The sequence below is a fragment of the Crocodylus porosus genome, unplaced genomic scaffold (assembly GCF_001723895.1).
Source record: "Crocodylus porosus isolate Cpor-Errol unplaced genomic scaffold, CroPor_comp1, whole genome shotgun sequence".
Classification (NCBI taxonomy): Eukaryota; Metazoa; Chordata; order Crocodylia; family Crocodylidae; genus Crocodylus; species Crocodylus porosus.
Genome location: NW_017728942.1, coordinates 5721850 through 5742346, shown reverse-complemented (window position 1 = coordinate 5742346; position 20497 = coordinate 5721850). Strand labels below are relative to the sequence as shown.

Genomic DNA, 20497 nt, shown 5'->3' with positions numbered 1-20497 from the left:
GAGTACCCACAGAAGCTGGCAGTAGCGGGGAACAGCCCTGTTGGGGCAGGGGGGGCACGTGCCCTCATACCAGTTGCCTATGGGAGGGGGGCTAAATTGCCCCCTCATACCAGTTGCCTGTGGGAGGGGGGCTAAATTGCCTCTGGAGGTCCCTTCCACCCCTATTTCTCTATGACTCTGTAACAAAAATATTGAGAAAAGACTGCATTATAATAAGAGGGGGGAAGAAACTTGTTCCTACAAAGTGCAGATAGAGTGAACATTGGAAGTTTCTATATATAGGGTATGATACACCACAGTGACCTCTGACTCATTTCAAAGTCATTCTTTACTAGGTGATATGCTTTACTAGGTGGCCTGGGAGTGCTGGGGATAGAGATGTAAAATTTCTGGAAATTTTGAAGCCATGGAAAAAAATGTGTTTTTTCCAGAAAAAAATGGAAATTTGGGGAAAATTTGATATATATGATATTTATTGTCTTATCAATCTACATTTACTTTACTACTTTAAGAACATAAAATATATCATGTATAACTTAATTGCACATAAAATTGTAATGCTTGGTATATTTATGAAATGTAAAAATATAAATGCCTTATTATTATTTGAATAAAAGTAAGGCATTTACAATAATTATTTGTAATTACTGTTACAGATGGAGCTACAAGCTGCTGCACTGTAAGGTACTTATGCATATCTTAGTTTTTGCCAGTTCTTGAGAACTAGGAAAAAAATAAAAGTTGAAAATAGAAACCATCAACATTGTAATAAACAAAAGGAAGTTTTTATTACCTGGAATTAGAAAGTGTCCTCCATACAGACAGCACTCTTCAAAAACAAAAGAAACTAATATTTTTAGAAAAAGAGCTCAGAAAAAAATATCCCTTTAATGCTGGAGCCAAAATTCAGCACATGAAACCAGTATGTTATTTAAACAATCAAATATAGCCTTGAAAATATTAGCATCGCCAGTTTCTTTGACTAATCAGTCAGACTCAGTTTCTGAAATATCAATATTTTCTGATTCTGAATCTGAACCTTCATTTTTATCATCATGGACTTCAGAAAACTAAAGATTTTCATGTATTGAAACAAGTGTCTCTACTCTTTCAGAGGTTAGTTTATTCCTTGATTTGGTGTGTATATTTCCAGTTATCGACCAGTTTCTCTCGCATGCTGCAGAAGATGGAGGAATCTGAAGTGGGTGACTTGGTGGCAGCCTATAAGTATGTCAGGGGTGTGCATCAGGAACTGGGAGAACATCTGTTCATGAGGGCACCCCAAGGGAAGACAAAGTTTAATTGTCACAAATTGCTGGAAGACCATTTTAGACTGGACATAAGGAAAAACTTCTTTACTGTTTGAGTCTCCAGAGTCTGGAATAGACTTCCCTGAGATCTGACCCCAACTGACTTCCTGCCCTGTGGGCAGGGGCCTGGATCCTGATGATCTCGTGAGGTGTCTTCCAGCCCTAACATCTATGCAATCTATTAAATCTATGAAGAAGACAAAAAGCAAGCGGAGTCAGAGGGTGTGTCGTACAAAGGCCTTGCCACCATTTTTCAGGAGCTATACTTGATAGAATCCCAGATTCCACTCCTGGCCCAAATACCTGACCATGTTCTGTATTCTGCAACATTTGCAAGTACCTTGCCAACATCAAGCCCTAGGTGTGTTGCTTGTTTTGTTATCCGGTCAAACGCAATAGCAATGCTCTCATTACAAATGTTTCTACCTTTGAATGGTGGATCCAAAAGATTTGTAGCAGCGTGAATAGGCTGGCAACAACATTAATCCCACCTGTGAAGTCTTTCACTTTTCCTTCTTCCATATTTGTAAGTGGAGTTATACTTACATTGTCAAAGAGTTGATTTTATCTGGGCTATTAGGTAAGGAATGCCTGACAAAAACTCAGTGTCTGAGTCAGATGCAGTAATTGCTGAAGAAAGGGGCTTTAGAAACCTCCGGGAGTCGTGCAGCTGGACCCAGAAGACATTCTTATCAAGTACAGTGTTCCTTACGCTTCGGGCTGTTTTAATATCTTCAATAATAACTGTTTCTTGAAGAGCTGCTTTGTTTTTTTAGTGAGCTTTCAAATGAGATCACCACCCCCCCACCTAGCTTTACTACAAAGTTTAAATGTCACCATTTTATTCTTCTCATTCTTTTCTTCCTTCTTCTTAAAGATTGCAGGTATAATAGGAGTAGCTTTTATGTATTGTATAACTTCTTTTGCTGTATTATAGATCTTTTGCAGATTGTCCAACTTCATGAAATCATTTAGAAGCAAGTTTAGGCCATGGGAAGCACATCCTTTTGCAGTAATATGTGAATGTTTGCCCATTATGATCTTCCATGCTGCTTTCATATTACTTGTGTTGTCAATCAGCAATCTGACTACAGGACTGTCAATCTTCTGTAGAATTTCACATATTTTGCTACTGATATATTTTGCACTATGTCTGTTTTCTCCTGTTTCAATGCTTTTATAAAAAAAACTGATTGAGGTGTTGTTATCACAAAGTTTATGATTCCTTTTCCCTGTAGATTTGTCCACCCATCAGTAATTACTGCAAAACAGAGTGCTTTGTTGATTTTTTGTGCACATATTGCATCGTTGCAGTATTTGCAAAACACAGGGGTTTCTTTCAGAATGTCTTGCAGTTGCAGTGTTGAAATGCTTCCATACATTAGAAGATGGTCACACCATGTTGCTGAAGGAAAAAAAAAGAAATAAGTAATTTAATAGCTAGGTGACATATATAAACACTAAGATACAGCGTATGAAAAATTTAGTAATCAATGGAGGGGAGCCCTCCTCAGTAAGATAACTGTGAACCACCCTTTCCTCAGACCTCACCTCAGTGCTAAGTTATGGGCAGGGCTGTACACAGGCATGGGCAAACTGGGCAGTCACCTGGGGCCCGGACAGAAAATGGGCCCAAAAATAGTTATTATTATTATTATTATTATCTCTGGCAAAGGGGGGCCCAATACTAAAAGTTTGCCCAGGGCCACCAGGAGCCTAGGCACAGTGCTGGGTATGGAGAGAGGGTGACTTGCTCAGAAAGCATCAGATTGGTAGGAACACTATTATGAATTACATAAATTATGAAAATATACTAACTGAAAATATAGTTTAATATACCAAACTCGGAGACCTCTTACCTTTCAATAAATGAGAAGTCTACTTTCAGTTCCTTTGTGTTGCTAGATGCAGTTTGTTAGGTACTTCTATGGATCTCAGGGTCACAGGGTCCAGGAGGAGGCAGCTTCCATTCCACCACCAAAATCTTGAGGTTTCTTTTTCCTCTGAGGCTTTGCTACCCATAACAGGACTTCAGCAGCTTCTTCACACAACCAAGAAGGGCGATAAGCTTCTTGTTTCCCTGTAGCAGTCCTTTGAGGGGAGAGGTGACCAGGGTGAGGGGCCTAGTCAGGACTTAGCAGGAGGACATATTATTCGATTTCCACCGAACTTTAGATCAAAGGTCATCAGAGGAAGGAAGGCTGCAAGCAATGCAGAAATACACAAGCAAAAAAGGCCCTGGAAACTTCCTTCCTCCTCCTGTGCAGATTGCAGTGCCCTCTGGGGAAAGAATTGCATCTTGGATTTGAGAGTGGTATTATATCTAGCATACAAAGGAATTGTAATGAACTGTAGATTATATAATACGGTAGATTAGATAAAACATTGTCATAATACATAGTTATTGGAAAACATCTTGAGGCAGTTACGAGCAGCTATAACAAACAATATTTGAAAACCTTGTCTTAAAAAGTATTTCATTTATCACTCTAAAAGAAAATATTTCAGAAGAGGTTTTTTTCAGTTCTTCATGAAAAAAAATTGGGGAAAATACATTTTTTCCTGAATGTTTCTGGGTTTTTTCCAGGCCTTCACACCTCCACACAGGGAGCACTGAAGGGGGTTTCATAGGAGAGTCTCATCTCCTGTTGTTACTTACCAGTCAGAACAGAAATGACCCTTTGAATCTTTTTTGTAGTTTTAGCCACTCCTATTTTCAGTATTAATATAAAAGTTGCAAAAATGCTTCATGCAAGATCCTTTTAAAAAGGACACAGAAAAGCCCTTGTAACTAGTGATGTTGTGCTGCATACTTTATCACTGCCTGTTTTCTTCTGCATGTACACTTAAAGAAATGTCACTTTTTAATAAGGGACATTAATTGTTAAAACCTGGAGAATTTTGCCCCTCTTCCAGTCATCTTAATAGATTTTTAAGCCTCTTCAAGTCTGCCTAGTGTGTCCAGGACAGAGCATCGTAGGGATAGTTTTATATTATCCCTAAATCATTATAGGTTTTTTTCCTCTGTTCTAAAACTGAGAAGGCTTGTTATTGTAAAGAAGGTGTGCTGTCTCTAAATAGTCCTGGAGTTGAACTCTGCTGAGTTGCAACTATAACTGAGTCATATACTAGGTGTCTACCCACCAAGGATGTACATCAGTATGCAGTTGTCCAGTAATTCAGGAATGCTGTTCAGCTGTGATCATCAAATGGAAAACAAATCTGCATGGGTTCCTGCACAGTCTCCTTAAGGAGGAGATAGGTCTCCTTAAAAAGCTGAGAAATGAAACTGTTTGAAGCAGGATTATATATTAGAGAAAAAGGGCACATCTACACGAGATGCATAATGCTCATTAGCCTAAGTTAATGCACATTATGGGTGCATGTCTACATGTGCACACCCTTAATGTGCATTAACTTAGGCTAATCATGCCTAAATTTAATACTTGCAAACACAGGTCTCAAATTTAGGCACAATTAGTTAATGTGCATTAACTCATATGTAGACATTATCTGGCACTAAATTTGGTACCAGGTCTGCCCTCCACTAGGGGGCCAGCCTGAGCCCATCCCCAGGAAACATCCCAGGGTTAGGGTGCTGGGCACCTCCCCTGGGACCCTGCCCCTTAGGCTCCCACCCACGGCCCCTCACTCTGGACTTGAAGGCCCAAAATATTGTAAATAGTTTTCCCCTTGTATATAGTTTCCCATTTGTAAATGAGTTTTTTTTTATTGATGTTAGGTAGAGAGGATGGTGGAGAAGTTCTGTTGGTTGAGAGGGGAGGAGGCAGGGAGTTCTGTTTGTTGAGAGAGGATGGGGGTGGGTGTTGTGAGAGTAATATTGTTTTTCTGTTTCACCCATGTGCATGCCCTGAGAGTGGTGCTGGGGGTGGGCAGGGGGCAGGGGGTGTGTGGGCAGCAGGGCAGAGTGGGGAGTGCAGAAGGAGGGGGTCAGGCAGGGGCAGAGGCAGGGGCAGTGGCTGAAGCAGCCCTGGCATGGGGAGGCAGGGTGGACAAGGAGGGAGCTGCCGTATGCTGCCCCTGCACTGGACACGCAGCTCCTGGGCAGGGAAGGGGCTGGCCAATGATCAGAGTTTCCCTGATGGCTGCCATGTGCTGCCAGCTGGCTCTGGCTTCAACATAGCTATCAAATGCTGGCACCCTATGGCCAGAGGCTGAAGCTCCTCCCAGTGGCCACAGGGGCACATGGCAGGGCTGCAGGGACGTGGGACTAATTTTAGTGCCACATCTCTGCATGTGTAGACACCTGCCAAAATTGCTTAATGCACATTCACTTAATGAGCATTAAATTTAGTCTTGCTTAAATGCGCACATAGATGTGCCCAAAAAGTATTACAGTGTGTTTTCCCTGTTTTTTAGAATTTGAGAACATGCCAAAATCACAATCATGGAAAAAGTCAATCTGAATCATTTTTGTACTTGTTAAAAGCTTGTATTGTAATTTCTTATGATAAGGTTGGTGTGAATTTACCTATTTCAGTTCCATGGGCCAAAATCCAGGAGTCGTGTATGCAGTACCTAATCCAAAGCTGACAGAAAGACTTGCATTGGCTTTCACTGGGCTGTGGATCGGGCCCTAAGTTTTAAGCAGTAAGATATCATGAGGGGAAACACCTCATGATCTAGTTTTGTGCTGTTAACCACATTAATGCTGTAGTCACTGGGAGCCCCAGTCAACCAGCAGGCGCCATTGTGCTAAATGGTGTACAAACAAAATAAAAAAATAGGGTCTTTGTCCCTAGAAGCTTAAATCTAAATCAGCGACCTGAGGAAGGGCACTTTGTGCCCCAAAGTTTATCTAAAATCTCTCCCAACCATGTGGTTGGTCCAGTAAATGATACCCCACCCCCCAAAAATATCCTTGCTTCTTGCATTTTTGATACTTAACAGATATAACCTAAGAGTGTTCTAAAGTAAGTTATTTAAGAATGATGCAATTAACCCTAGAAAAATTAGCCAGGAACAGCACTAGACAAGAGATGTTGATGACCATGAGGAACCAGTATGCAGAAAGCTTTAAATATAAGCACAAACATTTTGACAACCTGTGATCGTCTCTGGATCTCTAGTTATAGTACAGGGATAACCAATAGAGAAGCAAGCCACAGAATCCTGCACAGCTCAGAAAACTTGGATTGCCCAAGGGGGTGTTCAGTCAGTGATAGGGATCTTAACAAGAAGAGCAGACGATGACAGCAGACTGGCAGATGCCAACAACTTTTCCACCCATTTTCAGGTGTGTCCCAAAGGGCATAAACAGGGAAATATTTCAGAAGTATCTGTCTGGATGTCAAAACAGTAATAGCTTCCCAAAGAGTATCTCCAGCATAACCCAATTGAAATGCAGAATTCGGTAACCTAAAAAAGTTGTGCCACAGTCAGATCACTGCAAATCATTAAAATCAGGAAGTGCAAGTTTCCCCTTGGGCACCGTGGGAAGGCTGAGTACTAAGAGAGTACTAGTACACCCACCCTGAGTTCATTCACAAGTTTGCATTATCATAATTAGATCCTTTTTGAAGTCTTGTTTCTGACATCCTGAATACACAGAATCTAACTGATGTCCATTTAGCCTAAGACATAGCCAAATGTGACTGGGATCACTGTTTCTAATCTCTGATGTTTGTATGTCTTCACTTTTTGGATTGTAAACTCTTCGAAGCAGAGAACACTGACACTGTGGTGACAAGGATAGAATTAAAACCTACACAAGCATTATGCCTTATTTCTTTTTGGAAATGACCTGCTACACATTGACCCCCCTGCAACACTATAACATATTTTCTTATGTATAACACACACTTTCCCCAAAAAATCAGCCCCCCAAAATGAATGGCTATGTTTTAAGCAAGGAAGCCATTTTTTTTTCCACTGGAAAAGAAGCAAGCCTGCAGAGTCACATTTTAACCTTGTCTCAGCCATAATTATGGGCTGAGCACTGTAGCTTCTACCTGACACACCAAGTGAGCTGCTGGTAGCATCTTGATGATGCTTGTGATGTGGAAACAAGACTTTATGTACAGGAACTGTACATACTTATATAAATAACTACTTACAAAAAAGAACTAACAATCTTGCTATTGCCTTTGCAAGGATCTGCGGCCTAACCTTGTGTGACACAGACTAAGTCATTCTGGGAACACAGCGTGTCTAGGAAGTGGACTAGGAGACAGTCTAGATCAGGCAGCTGATACCAGGAACTTCCTGGTGCCGTATTTCTTGGACGCCCAATTCCCAGGAGGACTTACTGTATGACACACAGATGACCATGACTCTGGAAAAAAAATATTTTTCTACGTTTTGCCCTCCAGAAACAAGGTACATAATATAATTGGGGTTGCACTGTATGTGAGAAGATACGGTAATAAATAATGTCAATGTGGCAACAAAAGAGGAGTAAGTGTACCAGCGATGAATTTGAGTTGTAGGAATATCTTTCCTGGAAAGCTTTCTCATCATTCAAAAGCCCTTATGTCCATGCACAACACAATCAGCATGATTCCAATCTCATCTGCACATATTTCAGCAATTGTTTAAAAGCAGAGAGAAGAATTAGACTCTGTCTCCAGATGCTGTCTATCCCAGCTCAGCCTCGGGCAATGTAAATGAGCCCTAAATCAGGTCAGAAAGAGAAATGACATTAAACAAGCAATGTCTTGGAAAACAAAAGGTATTTTTTTTATGTAACTTGATCAGCTCATAAACCAAGTGTGGGGAAAATACGGCCCGCAAGCCAGATCCACCCTACCAACTGACTGGGTGCCAAGTGGATGAATCTAGCCTGCAGGCAAGTGGCAACTCCGGCAGCCATGTAATGCCAAGCAGTTAGGACTGGATTCAATTTTGTGAATCTCTCATCAAATTGAAGCAATTTCCAGAGACAAAAAAAGTCATTCAAATGTCTTGCTGTCTGAATGGTTAGAAACCCAAGATCCCAGCCCCTCTCACCCATCCTGCTCCTAGGTGCAGCTCCCTTCATGGCCCATCCCATCCTCCTGGCCATGCAGCCTGCCTGGGCAGGTTCCAGTCAGTCTCCAAGGAGATGGGGTGGTGACAGTGTGGGGCTGGGACCTGGGGTACAGCTACTATCTGCAACTTGCATGCCCCTACCCATGGAACCAGTGCCCATCATAGGGCCATGCAGGGAGCAGATCACAGCTCTACCCTGGGCCCCAACTCCACACTCTCATAGCCCCAAGATCCCAGCCCCGGCACCACCCAGCCAGCCCACTCCTGGGTGCTGCTCCCTGATGCTGCTCCCTGCTCAGCCAAGTGCAGAGCAAAACTAAGGAGTTTTCATGAGCAGTGCTAGGGGGAAAGGTGTTGACCCAATGTGGCGGGGCATGGGAGGAGGAGCGTGCTGCTCACCTGGCTCGTAACAGCTCATCAAAACTCCCTAAGTGGCCCTCAGGCCTAAAAAATTGCCCACCCTGATATAAACTGAAAATATGGTCCTTGCCTATGCAGTGACAATCTACAAGCATAATTACCTCAAGGCTAGGCAGCCTCAGCTTTCACCAAGGCAAATAGGAGTGAAGAATGCACATCACTTCTCAGAAACAAAGCCCAACGTAAGAAAAGGGTCAAATCATAACTTAAAAGTTGTGATATCCAACATTGAAATCTCAACTCCCTGCTTCTCCATACAAAATAGGCCCAAATATCCAGACAAAAGTGAGTGAAAGATGAGGCAGAAAAATAGAAGGTTATTCTTGTAGTATATTTTGGCAGCTGATAGCATAAAATGTCCATAGGCTGAAGTGAAATGTCCACACAACTAAACCTACAGTGTTTAATATTAAATATCATGAAATGTAGCCATGCATAATTATTAATTGTCCACACAAAAGGAAAGTCATTAATGAGAGATTCCTTTCTCTGCCTGTCCAGAAAATAAGGGAGATGCTTGAAGCCAGATATTCAAGGTAAGATGGGTACCCAGAAGATACATGTATCAGATAGATAGATAGATAGACAGATAGACAGATATTTGCAAATTGTTATATGCATTCAGTTTGAAAACCACAGTTTGCTTTAATTGTTCCAAGAACATAGTACAAGGGGAAGTTTCTTTGCAGGCCCATTGAAACTTGTATCAGATAAGTCAGTTAACATTAAAAATTCATCAAAGAATATTGCAGGATACACAAAATAACCTTACCTTGGAAGTGTGATGCAGGAGACAGGTGTGTCTCAGACTGACTGAAGCTAGCATATGTTCGTGCCAGGTGGTCCATTTTCACAGGGTCCAGTGACCTGTTTGGAAGCCGGTGTTCCTTGCTTAGCCTGCTAGGCTTCAGTTGAACATATTCATGCCTTTGGCTGCCTTTGTACCTGCATTGTAAATAATATTGCTCAAAAATGTAGTTTTACGTGAAAAAAAAATCATTTAAATTGCACATAAATCTCTGTTGAGCCAGGTCTATCTTTGACTTCACATTTCTGAGCTGTTGGTCATTTGTGACACAACCTTATTGTTGTTTGAATCTGTCAGCAGTTGTCCTGCAAATGCTAGCTTCAGATGTACCTCTTACTTCCTTTTCAAAGCCAGTATGATCTGCACAACAGTATGACCATCCACAAAAAGATAGCCGTAGATACAAGTTTGTCTCTCTTAAAAACATTTTGACTCATTCATTTCATTTTTTCCCCTCTGCTCTTGTTTTACTTTCTTAACAATTAAGTCTTATTTAAAATTGTGGGGTTAAAATACCCTCCCTCATGTCCATGTGTGATTTAAGTGGGCATCCCAAACAGTCCAGTCTCTTCTGTTGACTTAAGGTCCAGCTCTGCAGAGCTACAGCAGGACACAGAATTCCTGTTGGCTGAGTTGGGGGTAGAGGATTCGGCCATTATAGTCAACAGCATTTGTAGTCTTTTTTTTAAATGGCTTGTTTGTCCATATAATACATTCGACACAGACCAAAATAACTACACAATGAAACAATAGAAAAGATTAATTAAAAAGAGAGAGCGAGAGAGAGAACCCCACAACATCCTTTCTGGGCTCTATGTTCCTGCTAGTTCACAGCTGTGAGGACACAGAGACCCACACATTCATTTTTCATCACATAAGTTTGAAACTTCAATTTATGAAAATGGAATCAGTTTTATATTTATGTTCAGTTTGGCCTTAAATTTGTGCTTTCCTTTTCAATTTATCAGAAGGGAGCCCTTGTGCTTTTTATGTAAGTGAGGTACCATGATTCTGTTGCTTTTCTTAGCATCTTACAGTTTGTCATGAAGTGTGTCTGTCCTATCAGAAAAAAAATCATGCGTGACAATTTACAGTGCTGTGGAGAACCTTTGCATCACTAATTCATTTCCTCTGAAAGAGAAAACTGCCTGATAAACAGGAACTGAAAAAAAATCATGTGAGTTTCTGAAAATGGACGGGAGGGTGCCAGGGAAAGAACTTCTACCTACAGAGCGGGTAATTCCACCTCCAAGGGCCTGATCCTACACATTCAAATTCCTCTTAAAGTCAGTATGTCTTTTTCCAGCTTCAGGATGACAGAGGTGAGAACTGAGGCCCTAACCTCACTTTGTGCTGGAGACTTGTCCCTAGGCACAGGACCCAATGATTTAATTTCAGTGGGTTTTTGCATGACTGCACAAACACAGCACAAGATTGAGCCCATAGGTGCATTTATATTAGCAATGATTTGGCCAGGATGCGGGCATGCCCAATAATAATCCAGGTTAGATTTTTGAGAGAAAAATCAAATTGGTAGCTCTGGGCTCAACAGTTTATCATCTGACTGGTTTCCCTCAAATAAGGGCTCTTGGGCAGATCTTTGTAGCTGTGGTTGTACCCCTTTTTACATGCTTCAGTTGGTTGCTGTTCTTGCTTCCTATCCTCCCCAGTTTAAGTTACACGAACCTACCCTCACTTACCCTGGCTCGTCCCTTTACTGATGCTGTAGTAGCATTGTATTTGAATGGGGCTCTCTGTCTTGAACACTGCTTTTTTCCAGTTTATCCTGGAGATTCTGGTCCCTCCAGGAACAAATTTAACCCCTAATATAAATAGACATAACTCCCCTGAAGACTCTGGAGCTGTGCCCACATACACTGGGACTAAATCTGACTCAAAAAAAGCAAACAGGCCTTCCTTACTCTGGTAATAAATGCTGCTCTTTTAAGACAACATACGCCACATCTATACAAGATGCTGAGTGTGCGATCATTGCTGAGCAGTCTTTTAGTACCTGTATAAACAAGCACTAAATGACTGCACAGTAATTGGAGACACTGCCCAGTCATGCCTATGAACAGGTGTTTCATGATGCTGACTGTGCAGTAGCTTATGATTACTGCACAGTAAGCATCTCTTTTAGACATGGCTATGTAGCTCTTTTCTTGACCCCGATGAGGGATTTTCCTTCATTTGTGACAGCAATGGATTGGGCTCAGTGCAGCTGGACCTAAATTATATTGTACACAAGCACAGTTTTTAACCATACAGTGGCTTTGTGAGCAATATCCATCAAAACAAAAAAAAGGAGTGACATGAAAATATCAAATAAGACCTAATTAATAGTGTCAGGGGTGCACTTGGTAGCCGTGTTGGTCTGAGACATGAAGACATACAAAAAACTAGATTCTTGGTTCCTGAATGATACCTTTTATCATTTTGGTCTAATAAAAGGTATCATTTTGGAACCAAGAGTTCTAGGTTTTTAGCATATCTAATTAACAGTGTTGTTTTTTGTAACTCTGCGGTGTACTTCAAATTCAAGAGAGAACAAAAGAGCCAATGTTTTAGTTGCCCCAGGCAAAAGCAAATGTTGATTCCTTTGTGTCCTCTTCAAAATGTAAACTTCAAAGGACTGTGAGCACCCACTGAAAAGGCTTCCCTCTTCAGTGACACCCTTCTGATTAGTGGGTCTACCTAAATCAAGGGGGGAGTCACCAATTATCATGGGTTGATCACGGCCTAAAGTTCTCATTCCCAGTCATTTCACACTGGCCCCGCCCCTGAGTGCCGATTGGCGGAGTGGCCCCAGGGGGAGGACAGACAAGAGGGTGGCTGCCATCTTGATTGCTGGCTGCCCTCCATGCAGCTCCATCCCTCAGAGCTGACTGAAGGAGAGACCCCGGCTGGGGGAGCAGGGACAAATGGGCAGCAGCTTTCTTGTCTATTGTTCTTCATGCCACCCCACCAGCTTCGCCTTCTTCTCCTAGCAGTGAGGACTGTTGGCTCCCTCCCACGGGGAAGCCAGCACTTTATTTTTATTTGGTGGGGTTTTTGTTAATTTTGCAGACAGACCTGGATTTTGCATTTTCTGCAAATGAAGTAGATCCCTACTTATGATGTGCCTAGAAAGCTCTGCTTAGTGCTGATGGAATAAATGATATTTAAAATGGTAGTAAGTTTTCCCAGAGCACAGCACTGCATTACTGCAGCAACCAGCTCCACGTGATTTTCTCATTATTTTTGGTTTCATAGGTGTTACCTGTTGAAGTGGGTCCAGCTCCCCTGCACATGGGCTAAGCTGCATTTTAGGGATGCTCTTTTGGTCTCTGAACTGTACCAATGAAATTATGCCTGTTACTAACAAAGCTGAAAACCACATTCCTTACCATTTTTGGTTGATTTTCATTTTTTTTCGTTTATGGCTCCTCTTGGATTTGTTTGTTGTGAGCTTTTCCCTTCTTCTGCAAAGTATTTCTTTCTTCTTTTGCTCGGAGATATTGTCTAATGCATCATCACTGCCAGCTGTTGAACTGGATTGCTGAGAAGATTAAGAAAATTATGCTTGTACGGTGCAAGGTCTGTGAAAATTTCTGAGTGAGTTATAGAAGTCAGCTGTTTTATGGAATGCTGTTAAATAGTATAGGCTCTAAATTTAACAGCACATTTATGATCTCATGCTGGTAAATTCCTTCCGGATGTTAAAAAGTATGCCTATTTTAAACACACCGTTGCTCGCACTGCTGGGCAACTGAAATTACTGTACTGTAAAAATAACTAACTAAATTAAAAATATATTTACTAAAACTGAACACAAAACAAGCTGCTGTTTTATAGGGCCATAGTAAAAAAAAAAAGGCCCATACATACTTCTGGATTATTCTTTCCCAACTATTCTAGTAGCGATATGTAGCTAAATGTATTAGTTTCACTTCAGTTAAAAAAATCCCCAAACCTTCAAAAACATTTTACACTGTACAAACACAAGTGTCTCTGTTAAGATCCCAATCCATCCTCATGAAAGACATTCACTTGTACATCATGTCTTAAGAAAAACGCTCTGGTACAGTCTGTCTCTCTTCTTTGTAAATGACCAAACACTATGAGGCCTTGATTGCTTGAGGTTCACAAGTGCTACAATAATACAAAAATAATTTTAAAATGAAAACAGGAAACTACATGCTGCAATATAAGAATGTATTGCAATGAATGCAGGTACAAATATAAGATAAAGCATGCTTCTCCAGTAAACAGATTTTTTCAGGTCAAATTTCCAAGCAACAGAAATGTAATTATTGCCGCAGAATATGTATGTTTTATGCACAGTATGAGTAGCTATGTGTACTTTATACATGCACTTTTGAATTTTGTATCCATGTTCATCTGTATGTGCCCACACATGCCTATTTTGGGAGACTAATGTAGGCACTTTTTCCTTTAGTACTCAGAAGTGGATTAATTAAAAGTGGCCAGTGATCTGGTACAGTAGGTACAATAGGATTAACATGCCTGCTGTAATAAGAGAATATATCTTAACCTTTATTCTTCCACTTTACTAATTAAACATATGCTTAGCCAGTTATAACCTTGATCTGTGATAGGGGACAGTATTAACAAAATTACCTTCTGTATCTGCTGGCCCTGTGAAAAGGAGGAAACCAGAGATTTTAAATTCCTGCTTGTCAAGCCATAGGTCATAGTCTTGCTAACATTTTTCATTTTGAAAAAAGAAACGTCACATTTTGACAAGGTGCCTTCGTTGCCAGAATTATTCTTACAGATGTGTAAGGAAGAGTATGCAGAGTCCGCCTTCTCCTTTTGCTCAGCTGGCAAAGGAAGGCTTCTGGTTAAACAACACCAAGTTAATCGAGGCTCAGCATTTAGTGATGGGAAGGAGCCCTTTGTGTTTGAGATCCTTGTGTTTCCTGAGTAACAAGTCAAACTATTTTGAGGCTGTGTAGAGAGTTCTTTCGAATGATGACTGAGGGTGTGGCAGTAAAAAGTGCCAAAGGAATGACAATAATAATTGAAGTTGTCCATTGAACACGCTGAATGCTCTATGTCCTGAAGTTTTGGGGAAGTGTCTTTACGGATGCAGCAAGAGCTACTGTCTTCATCCCATCCCTTGATGGTCAGTTCATTGTCCTCACTAGGAGCTGGCCCTCTGCCTGCTGATGTCATTATTAAAGAGTTTCTTCCTGAGTGAAGATGACGTAAAACCCGATTTTCTCCTTTGATGTCTGTAGATATGAAAAAGCTGCCTGTATACATAGAAGCGAAGCAGACTTTCGTCACTGAAGTCTGTGCAGAGCAAGTAGTTGTGCTTATCATTTTCTCCTCCGCTTGCCTTTGATCACTTACATTATCTTTGTTCTCTGTTCCTCTCCAAGTGTCTTCCATAATTGCTTTCTGCCTAGAGCTTTGGTTATCAAAGCTGTCATCTGCTTTGGTTGAGCTGTTTGTCCTTTCTGGATCGGTTGGCAAGCAAAAAATTGGTGCCTTCCAGTTTGCTTGTACATTCCATCTATGCCCTTCTCTGCTGGCCTGGTGCCTCAGTTCAAATGCTAAAGAAGACAAAACCGGATTGCCAGGATCAGGACTGAGCGACCTGCTGTCGACAATGCAGGAAGGTTTGGTCAAGGTGACTGGCGAAGAAGTACAGGGTGCAGTCTTCTGCTCTGGTCTCAGTGTAAATGTCAGGTCTGCAGCGCTCTTGTCTTGTGGCAATTTAAGGACATACTTCGGTGAAAATGCATTTTTCTGTAGGAGCGGAGTTACTGGACTAGACTGCAGGTGTTGAATTTTGGAAGATATGCCAGGATCATGACCACTTTGAAGTGGTCCTGTTGTAACAAGACATGTTTTGATCCCTGTGTTTGTCAGCTTATGTAAAGCGAAAGAAATGCAGTTATTCCCCTTTAATTCAGGTGCCAGAAATTCACTAAAGGAGGTTGTTGAGGCCCCTCCTGAATGCGTAAGATGATTCACATTATCTGTGGGTTCTCTGTGGGGTTTGACTTTTTTCTCACATTGCATGCCTTCAGCTCTGTAGACTGGTTCCTTAATTCTTGCATTTAATTCTTTTTCTTTAACTGAGTGTTTTATTGAAGTAGGGGAAGTAGCATCAGGGATACTATAATGTTCTCTCGAACTCACTGTTTCACCTATGACATGACTTCTACTATTAGGGCTAGAGCTGGATTTTAAAGCCACATTTTCTCTGCTCTTTGCTGCATCAACTTTCATTTTTTTCCTCTCTGATGGTAACTCATGGAGCTCCTGGGAGGATTCACCACTGTTGCAGCTCTGTACCCTTAAAGGTGTCTGTGCATGCTGAGCAGTTTCTCTTCCACTATGATTTTCCAGATCTCTGTTTGAATTAGTTTCACATGCTGCTTCGAGGGCACTGGTATCTCTCACAGGATGTGGCTCTTCCAATTCATTGCTGTGCAGCTGCAGATGATCATCATCTAATATTTTAGGGCTTAACTGACTTGCTACCTGCCTCAGCTCACGACCAGTGCTCGGGGTTGGTAAGATGTTGTTACCCCCTGTATATTTCCCTGGACGGTGTGCCTCGCTGGTGTTAAATTCTTGGGAAGTATTGCTTATTACATGCTGCTTGCCAGCTTTGATTGAGTGTGATGTTTCCATTAGTTCTGTAAAACTGCCTGCACCACTCTCCTCGGAGGAACCACTCTGCAGTGTATGATTACTGGTAGGATGGGTTTCTAATTGCACAGCATTTATCCTTGGGGTAGAAATGGCCACAGGGGAGGAAATATTCCTGCTTGTAGAGCTGCTGCCATCTATAGCCCCATCGCCACTGGCTGCACCCTTTGGCTCAGGAATGAAGACGGTAACATCTGTAACTTTATTTCCCTTTTGCTTCAGCTTCTTGGCGGCCTGACTGCTCTTCATTTTTTGGTATATTTTCTTAAATGTTTCATCACCATACATCTGCCATTTTTCCTGAGAGAACATTTTTAATTTCCTCTGACTTGATTTCTTACACTTTGCACTGACTGCATCTCCTCCAGCTCCTGGCTTTTTCGCCCCTTGTACGTCCTCAGAGGGGGAATAATTATCACCTGTATTACTTAGTGGCAAGTCATCCACTGCTGTTTGTCTGACAAGTGCTCGAGGATGGCTGTTAGGAAAATCCACTGAACTTATAGCAAGCTTGTTGCTATGCAACAAACTAGAAACGCTTGTATTTAGGGACTGCTTTGCGAGTGATGGTGGTTTTGATCTACTTACTTTTTCATGCACAATCTTTGTGCTCTCTATGAATGGCAAAGAGTTGCTTCGTGTAACAGGCACACAGTCAATTGTTGTGGAGAACTGAGTGGGAACTGAGTGAAAAAACAGGGGTTTGGATTTTTCCATGGGTGTAAAGGTAGATTTTGCTGAGCACAGGGAGAGGTTCTTTTTCCTGTTTGTATCAAGAGACCTGATATCAAAATGGAAGGAGTCTTTATACGTGTAAGGCATTGGCAGATCAATGCTCCCCTGTTTGGAAAGGACTGTTTTTCTGGGCCTAACGTTGTCTAATTGGGTATCGTCCACCACAGCTTTGTTATGAGATATCAGTTTTGAGATATGCTCTTCCAGCTTCTTTTTCTCTAACATCAAAGCTGTTGCTTTCTCAGCTGAATCCAGTTTTGCACCACTTCCTGCTGCGCCCCTTGGGCTGCTGAAAGCAGTTTCATTTTCCAGCTCTGTGCTGTGTTCATAAAGACTATGCAGAGGACTTGAGGACAGCAGCTGCTGTTCTGTACTATCCGAGCGTGACAGATACCCTGAGTCAGTGCTCTCACACTTCTTCAGCTTATAGTCAGATGGCTTGCAGTCCCACTGCTTATCTGAATAGGTTGCTTGCTGCCTTTGCAATTGAATGTGCTTATTTGCTGTTGGGGATCTTTGTTCCTGTATCTTCCTTCTGTGGTGTCGACTACCTGGCGAAACTACTGGAGAAGATAAGTTTTGGGGATCTTGCACTGCCTCTCTTTCAGGAGCACTCTGACTTCCCCCTGCGTTATAGGGACTATCTGTTTTTACCCTCTGACGCTCCACTGTGAGCGATGAAGCACTGGGCGGAAGTTTCTTAGTGTCCGTTGTGGTGTTAGTCTCTGACATGGTTTTTCTAACTCCTGTCCCGGGGCTTTCACAGGCATTATCGTGTGCTTTTGCACCCTGTGCTGCAGAGCTCTCTGCTGCCCTCTCGTTCTCCTCCAGCGCAGTGCCATGGTCAGACTCTGAAGGCAACCTTGCATTGTTGACATGTGTTTGGGTCCTTCGATGTTTATACAGATTACTTTGAGTCTTAAAAGCAATGCCGCAGGTGGTGCACGGAAAGGGCCTCTCCCCCGTGTGTGAGCGAATATGTTTCTCAAGGACACTTGGCTTCAGGCAGTCTCGTCCACAGTGTTTGCAAATGTACTTCCCAGCATTCTTGGATTTCCCTGGGCTTCCAGCAGGTGCATTTGGACAAGAGCTTGGTGGTAACACTGGCAAACTGCTGATGATGTTTATTGTCAGAGTATGTCCTGGCGGTTTCTTAGGAACTGACTGAGACTGATCTGTCCTCTCTGAATGCAGAACTGGGTTTAGGATTAAAGGCATGTTACTACTCTCTAGGTTTATACCACTTCCACCAGCAGCTAGCTGGTTGTTTGGCTGATAGCATCCTGACTGGATAGGATGATACAGCGGTATGGTAAGGGCTTTGAGGTATATAGTCTGAGACAGGGCTTGTTCCTGCTGAAGAAGTACAGGGCTCTGACTAGGATTTGATGAATTCTGGGATGCCTGAAGAGGCGAGATGTGAGCTGGTGGGTCTGCTAACGCAACAGTGGAACAGGGCTGCTTCTGTGCCTCCATTTCAAAGGTTTTATGCTATTCTGCATATGTTCAGTTACCTGCCAGAAAAAAACAAATGCTTGCACTGAATATTAAAAAGCCTTGATTTTTATTCAGCTATGACATCATATAAATCAAACATCTTCTGGACTGGTCAATTCAAACGCTAAACATCATATCATTTTTAACATCTGTCATCCCTAAGGAATAACAAAACCTTTTACGCAAAAGCTTATTTAGAAAGGAACCACTTTTTTCACCACTGAAATGGAGTCATCTCTCATTTGTTAGAAGGAGGCTAATACAACACAGCAGCATTACACAAAAGTTGATTATAAACCAAGTAAGCTACTAAAGACTTCCCATAAAAGCAACTAGGAAGTGTGACTAAATATTAAAAATCTTATATTCTTTACACCAACATCAAAACACTTTAGTAATATTGGAAATTGTTATGGAGCAGTGTACACTTCTGTATTATGTAGCATTACTTCTAATTAGTTTGATATCTTTTTGTTACCCAAGTTAGTTCGGATGGGCAATTGTCAGCAAATCAGTTGCATATACATCCAAGTTTCTGCCAGAGTTAACCAGAGCTTATATACAGATGTATATATGCCAGAGTTTATATACATATAAAGAAAAATAGAGCACAGGCTTTATGGAGCCTTAAGAGGGGTACTATAGCCTATTATTTGAGTACCACATTGGGAATCACTTGACTGTATTCCTATGGCTTGTTCACTTGTGCTATAACAGGTATTACTCACAAACCTCACATGGGAGCTATGACAATTTACAAAAATGTTGTAAAGGCTTTGAGATTTTCCAGAAGGAAGGTGCTATAGAAGTGCCAATTAATTTTGCATGCCATTGCCCATGTAGTATAAAAAATAGTATTACTTTGCTGAGAGCCCACATATGCCAGGTATTGTTTGCTCTATCTTGTTATATAGTTTGTAACCCACAGCATTTAGAAAGAACATCAGAAGAATTTTGTATGACATTTTAAAAAGAGTGGAGCATGAGACCAGCTCCCTGGCTACACCCCTATAGTTTTGGGAAAGTTCAGATCCAACATCAGTCATTTAGGTCTCTCTCTAATCATAACACATCTTAGATTCTAATCTAAACATTTCTAAAAGGAAGCTTAGTGTCCAGATCTTCTCTACAGTGCAAAGCCATACAAAGCAATGAATGAATTATAGTTTAATCAGCACCTGCTAACTTTAAGTACAGCTGGTGCAGACTTAGGAAATGTGATCAGTTATTGCAGACTTGCTTCTGCTAATATTGAATATTAGATGTGGCCACACATAATGAATGGATGGCCTTGTTTAAGTGACCTGAGGCAGAACATGCTGCTGGAAGCTAATAAAAAACTGAAAATACAAAAACTAAATTAAACTGATGATTCAAAGGTGCATTTATTTTGCTAACCATACTTACAAACATGTACAAGATAAAAGACACATTAGATATGCTGTTGAATTGCAAAAAGGAGGCTAGCTTTATAAGGTTGTCTCTGTGTATAGTGAAGGGATTTTCCTATTGAATGTGTGTGTGTGTGTGTGTGTGTGTGTGTGTGTGTGTGTGTTTGCATGCGTGCGTGTGTGTATACACAGACGTGTGCTCATGCACACACTCACACGCACACTAAAACACTACTGTACTAGTCAATTCAAATCTAACAATTATATTCTTTTTAACATCTGTCATCCTTAAGGAATATCAAAATCTTTTATACAAAAGTTATTTTATGTAATACACACACATATTAGACATTTTTTCTAATACATTTTGTTTTTTGCTTAAGCTTTGGGTCCCGGATCAGATAAATTTGCCCATATTTGTGTTTTGTCATCTTAATAGCGAATTGCAAAGCAATAAAAACAATTTTTAAATTGTACACAGGGGAGAATGAGAGGAATAATATCGGCACAAATCAACAAATAGTAGAACTGTTGCAGTGAGTATTCATTAATATTTTTATTCAACAGTATTCACAATCCCTTTTGTCTTTATTAATATCAATTAGACTTTATTAGTACAAATAGTCATAAAAAGCACACTTTTAATTACATAGTTAACAGTAAAATCTGTAATG

At 41.2% G+C, this 20497-nt stretch overlaps 1 protein-coding gene across 1 annotated transcript in view; it reads right to left on the bottom strand.

The window, feature by feature from the left end:
- Positions 1-18445, bottom strand: part of ZNF831 (zinc finger protein 831) — a 40504-nt gene extending 22059 nt beyond the window's left edge. The window contains exons 1-3 of the mRNA XM_019548206.1: positions 14152-18445; positions 12918-13069; positions 9493-9665 (exon numbers count right to left, since the gene is read on the bottom strand). Of these exons, the coding sequence (XP_019403751.1) occupies positions 9493-9665; positions 12918-13069; positions 14152-18411 (4585 nt within the window). The 5' untranslated portion in view covers positions 18412-18445. The remainder of the gene's footprint in view (positions 1-9492; positions 9666-12917; positions 13070-14151) is intronic.
- Between the last annotated feature and the right edge of the window lie 2052 nt (positions 18446-20497).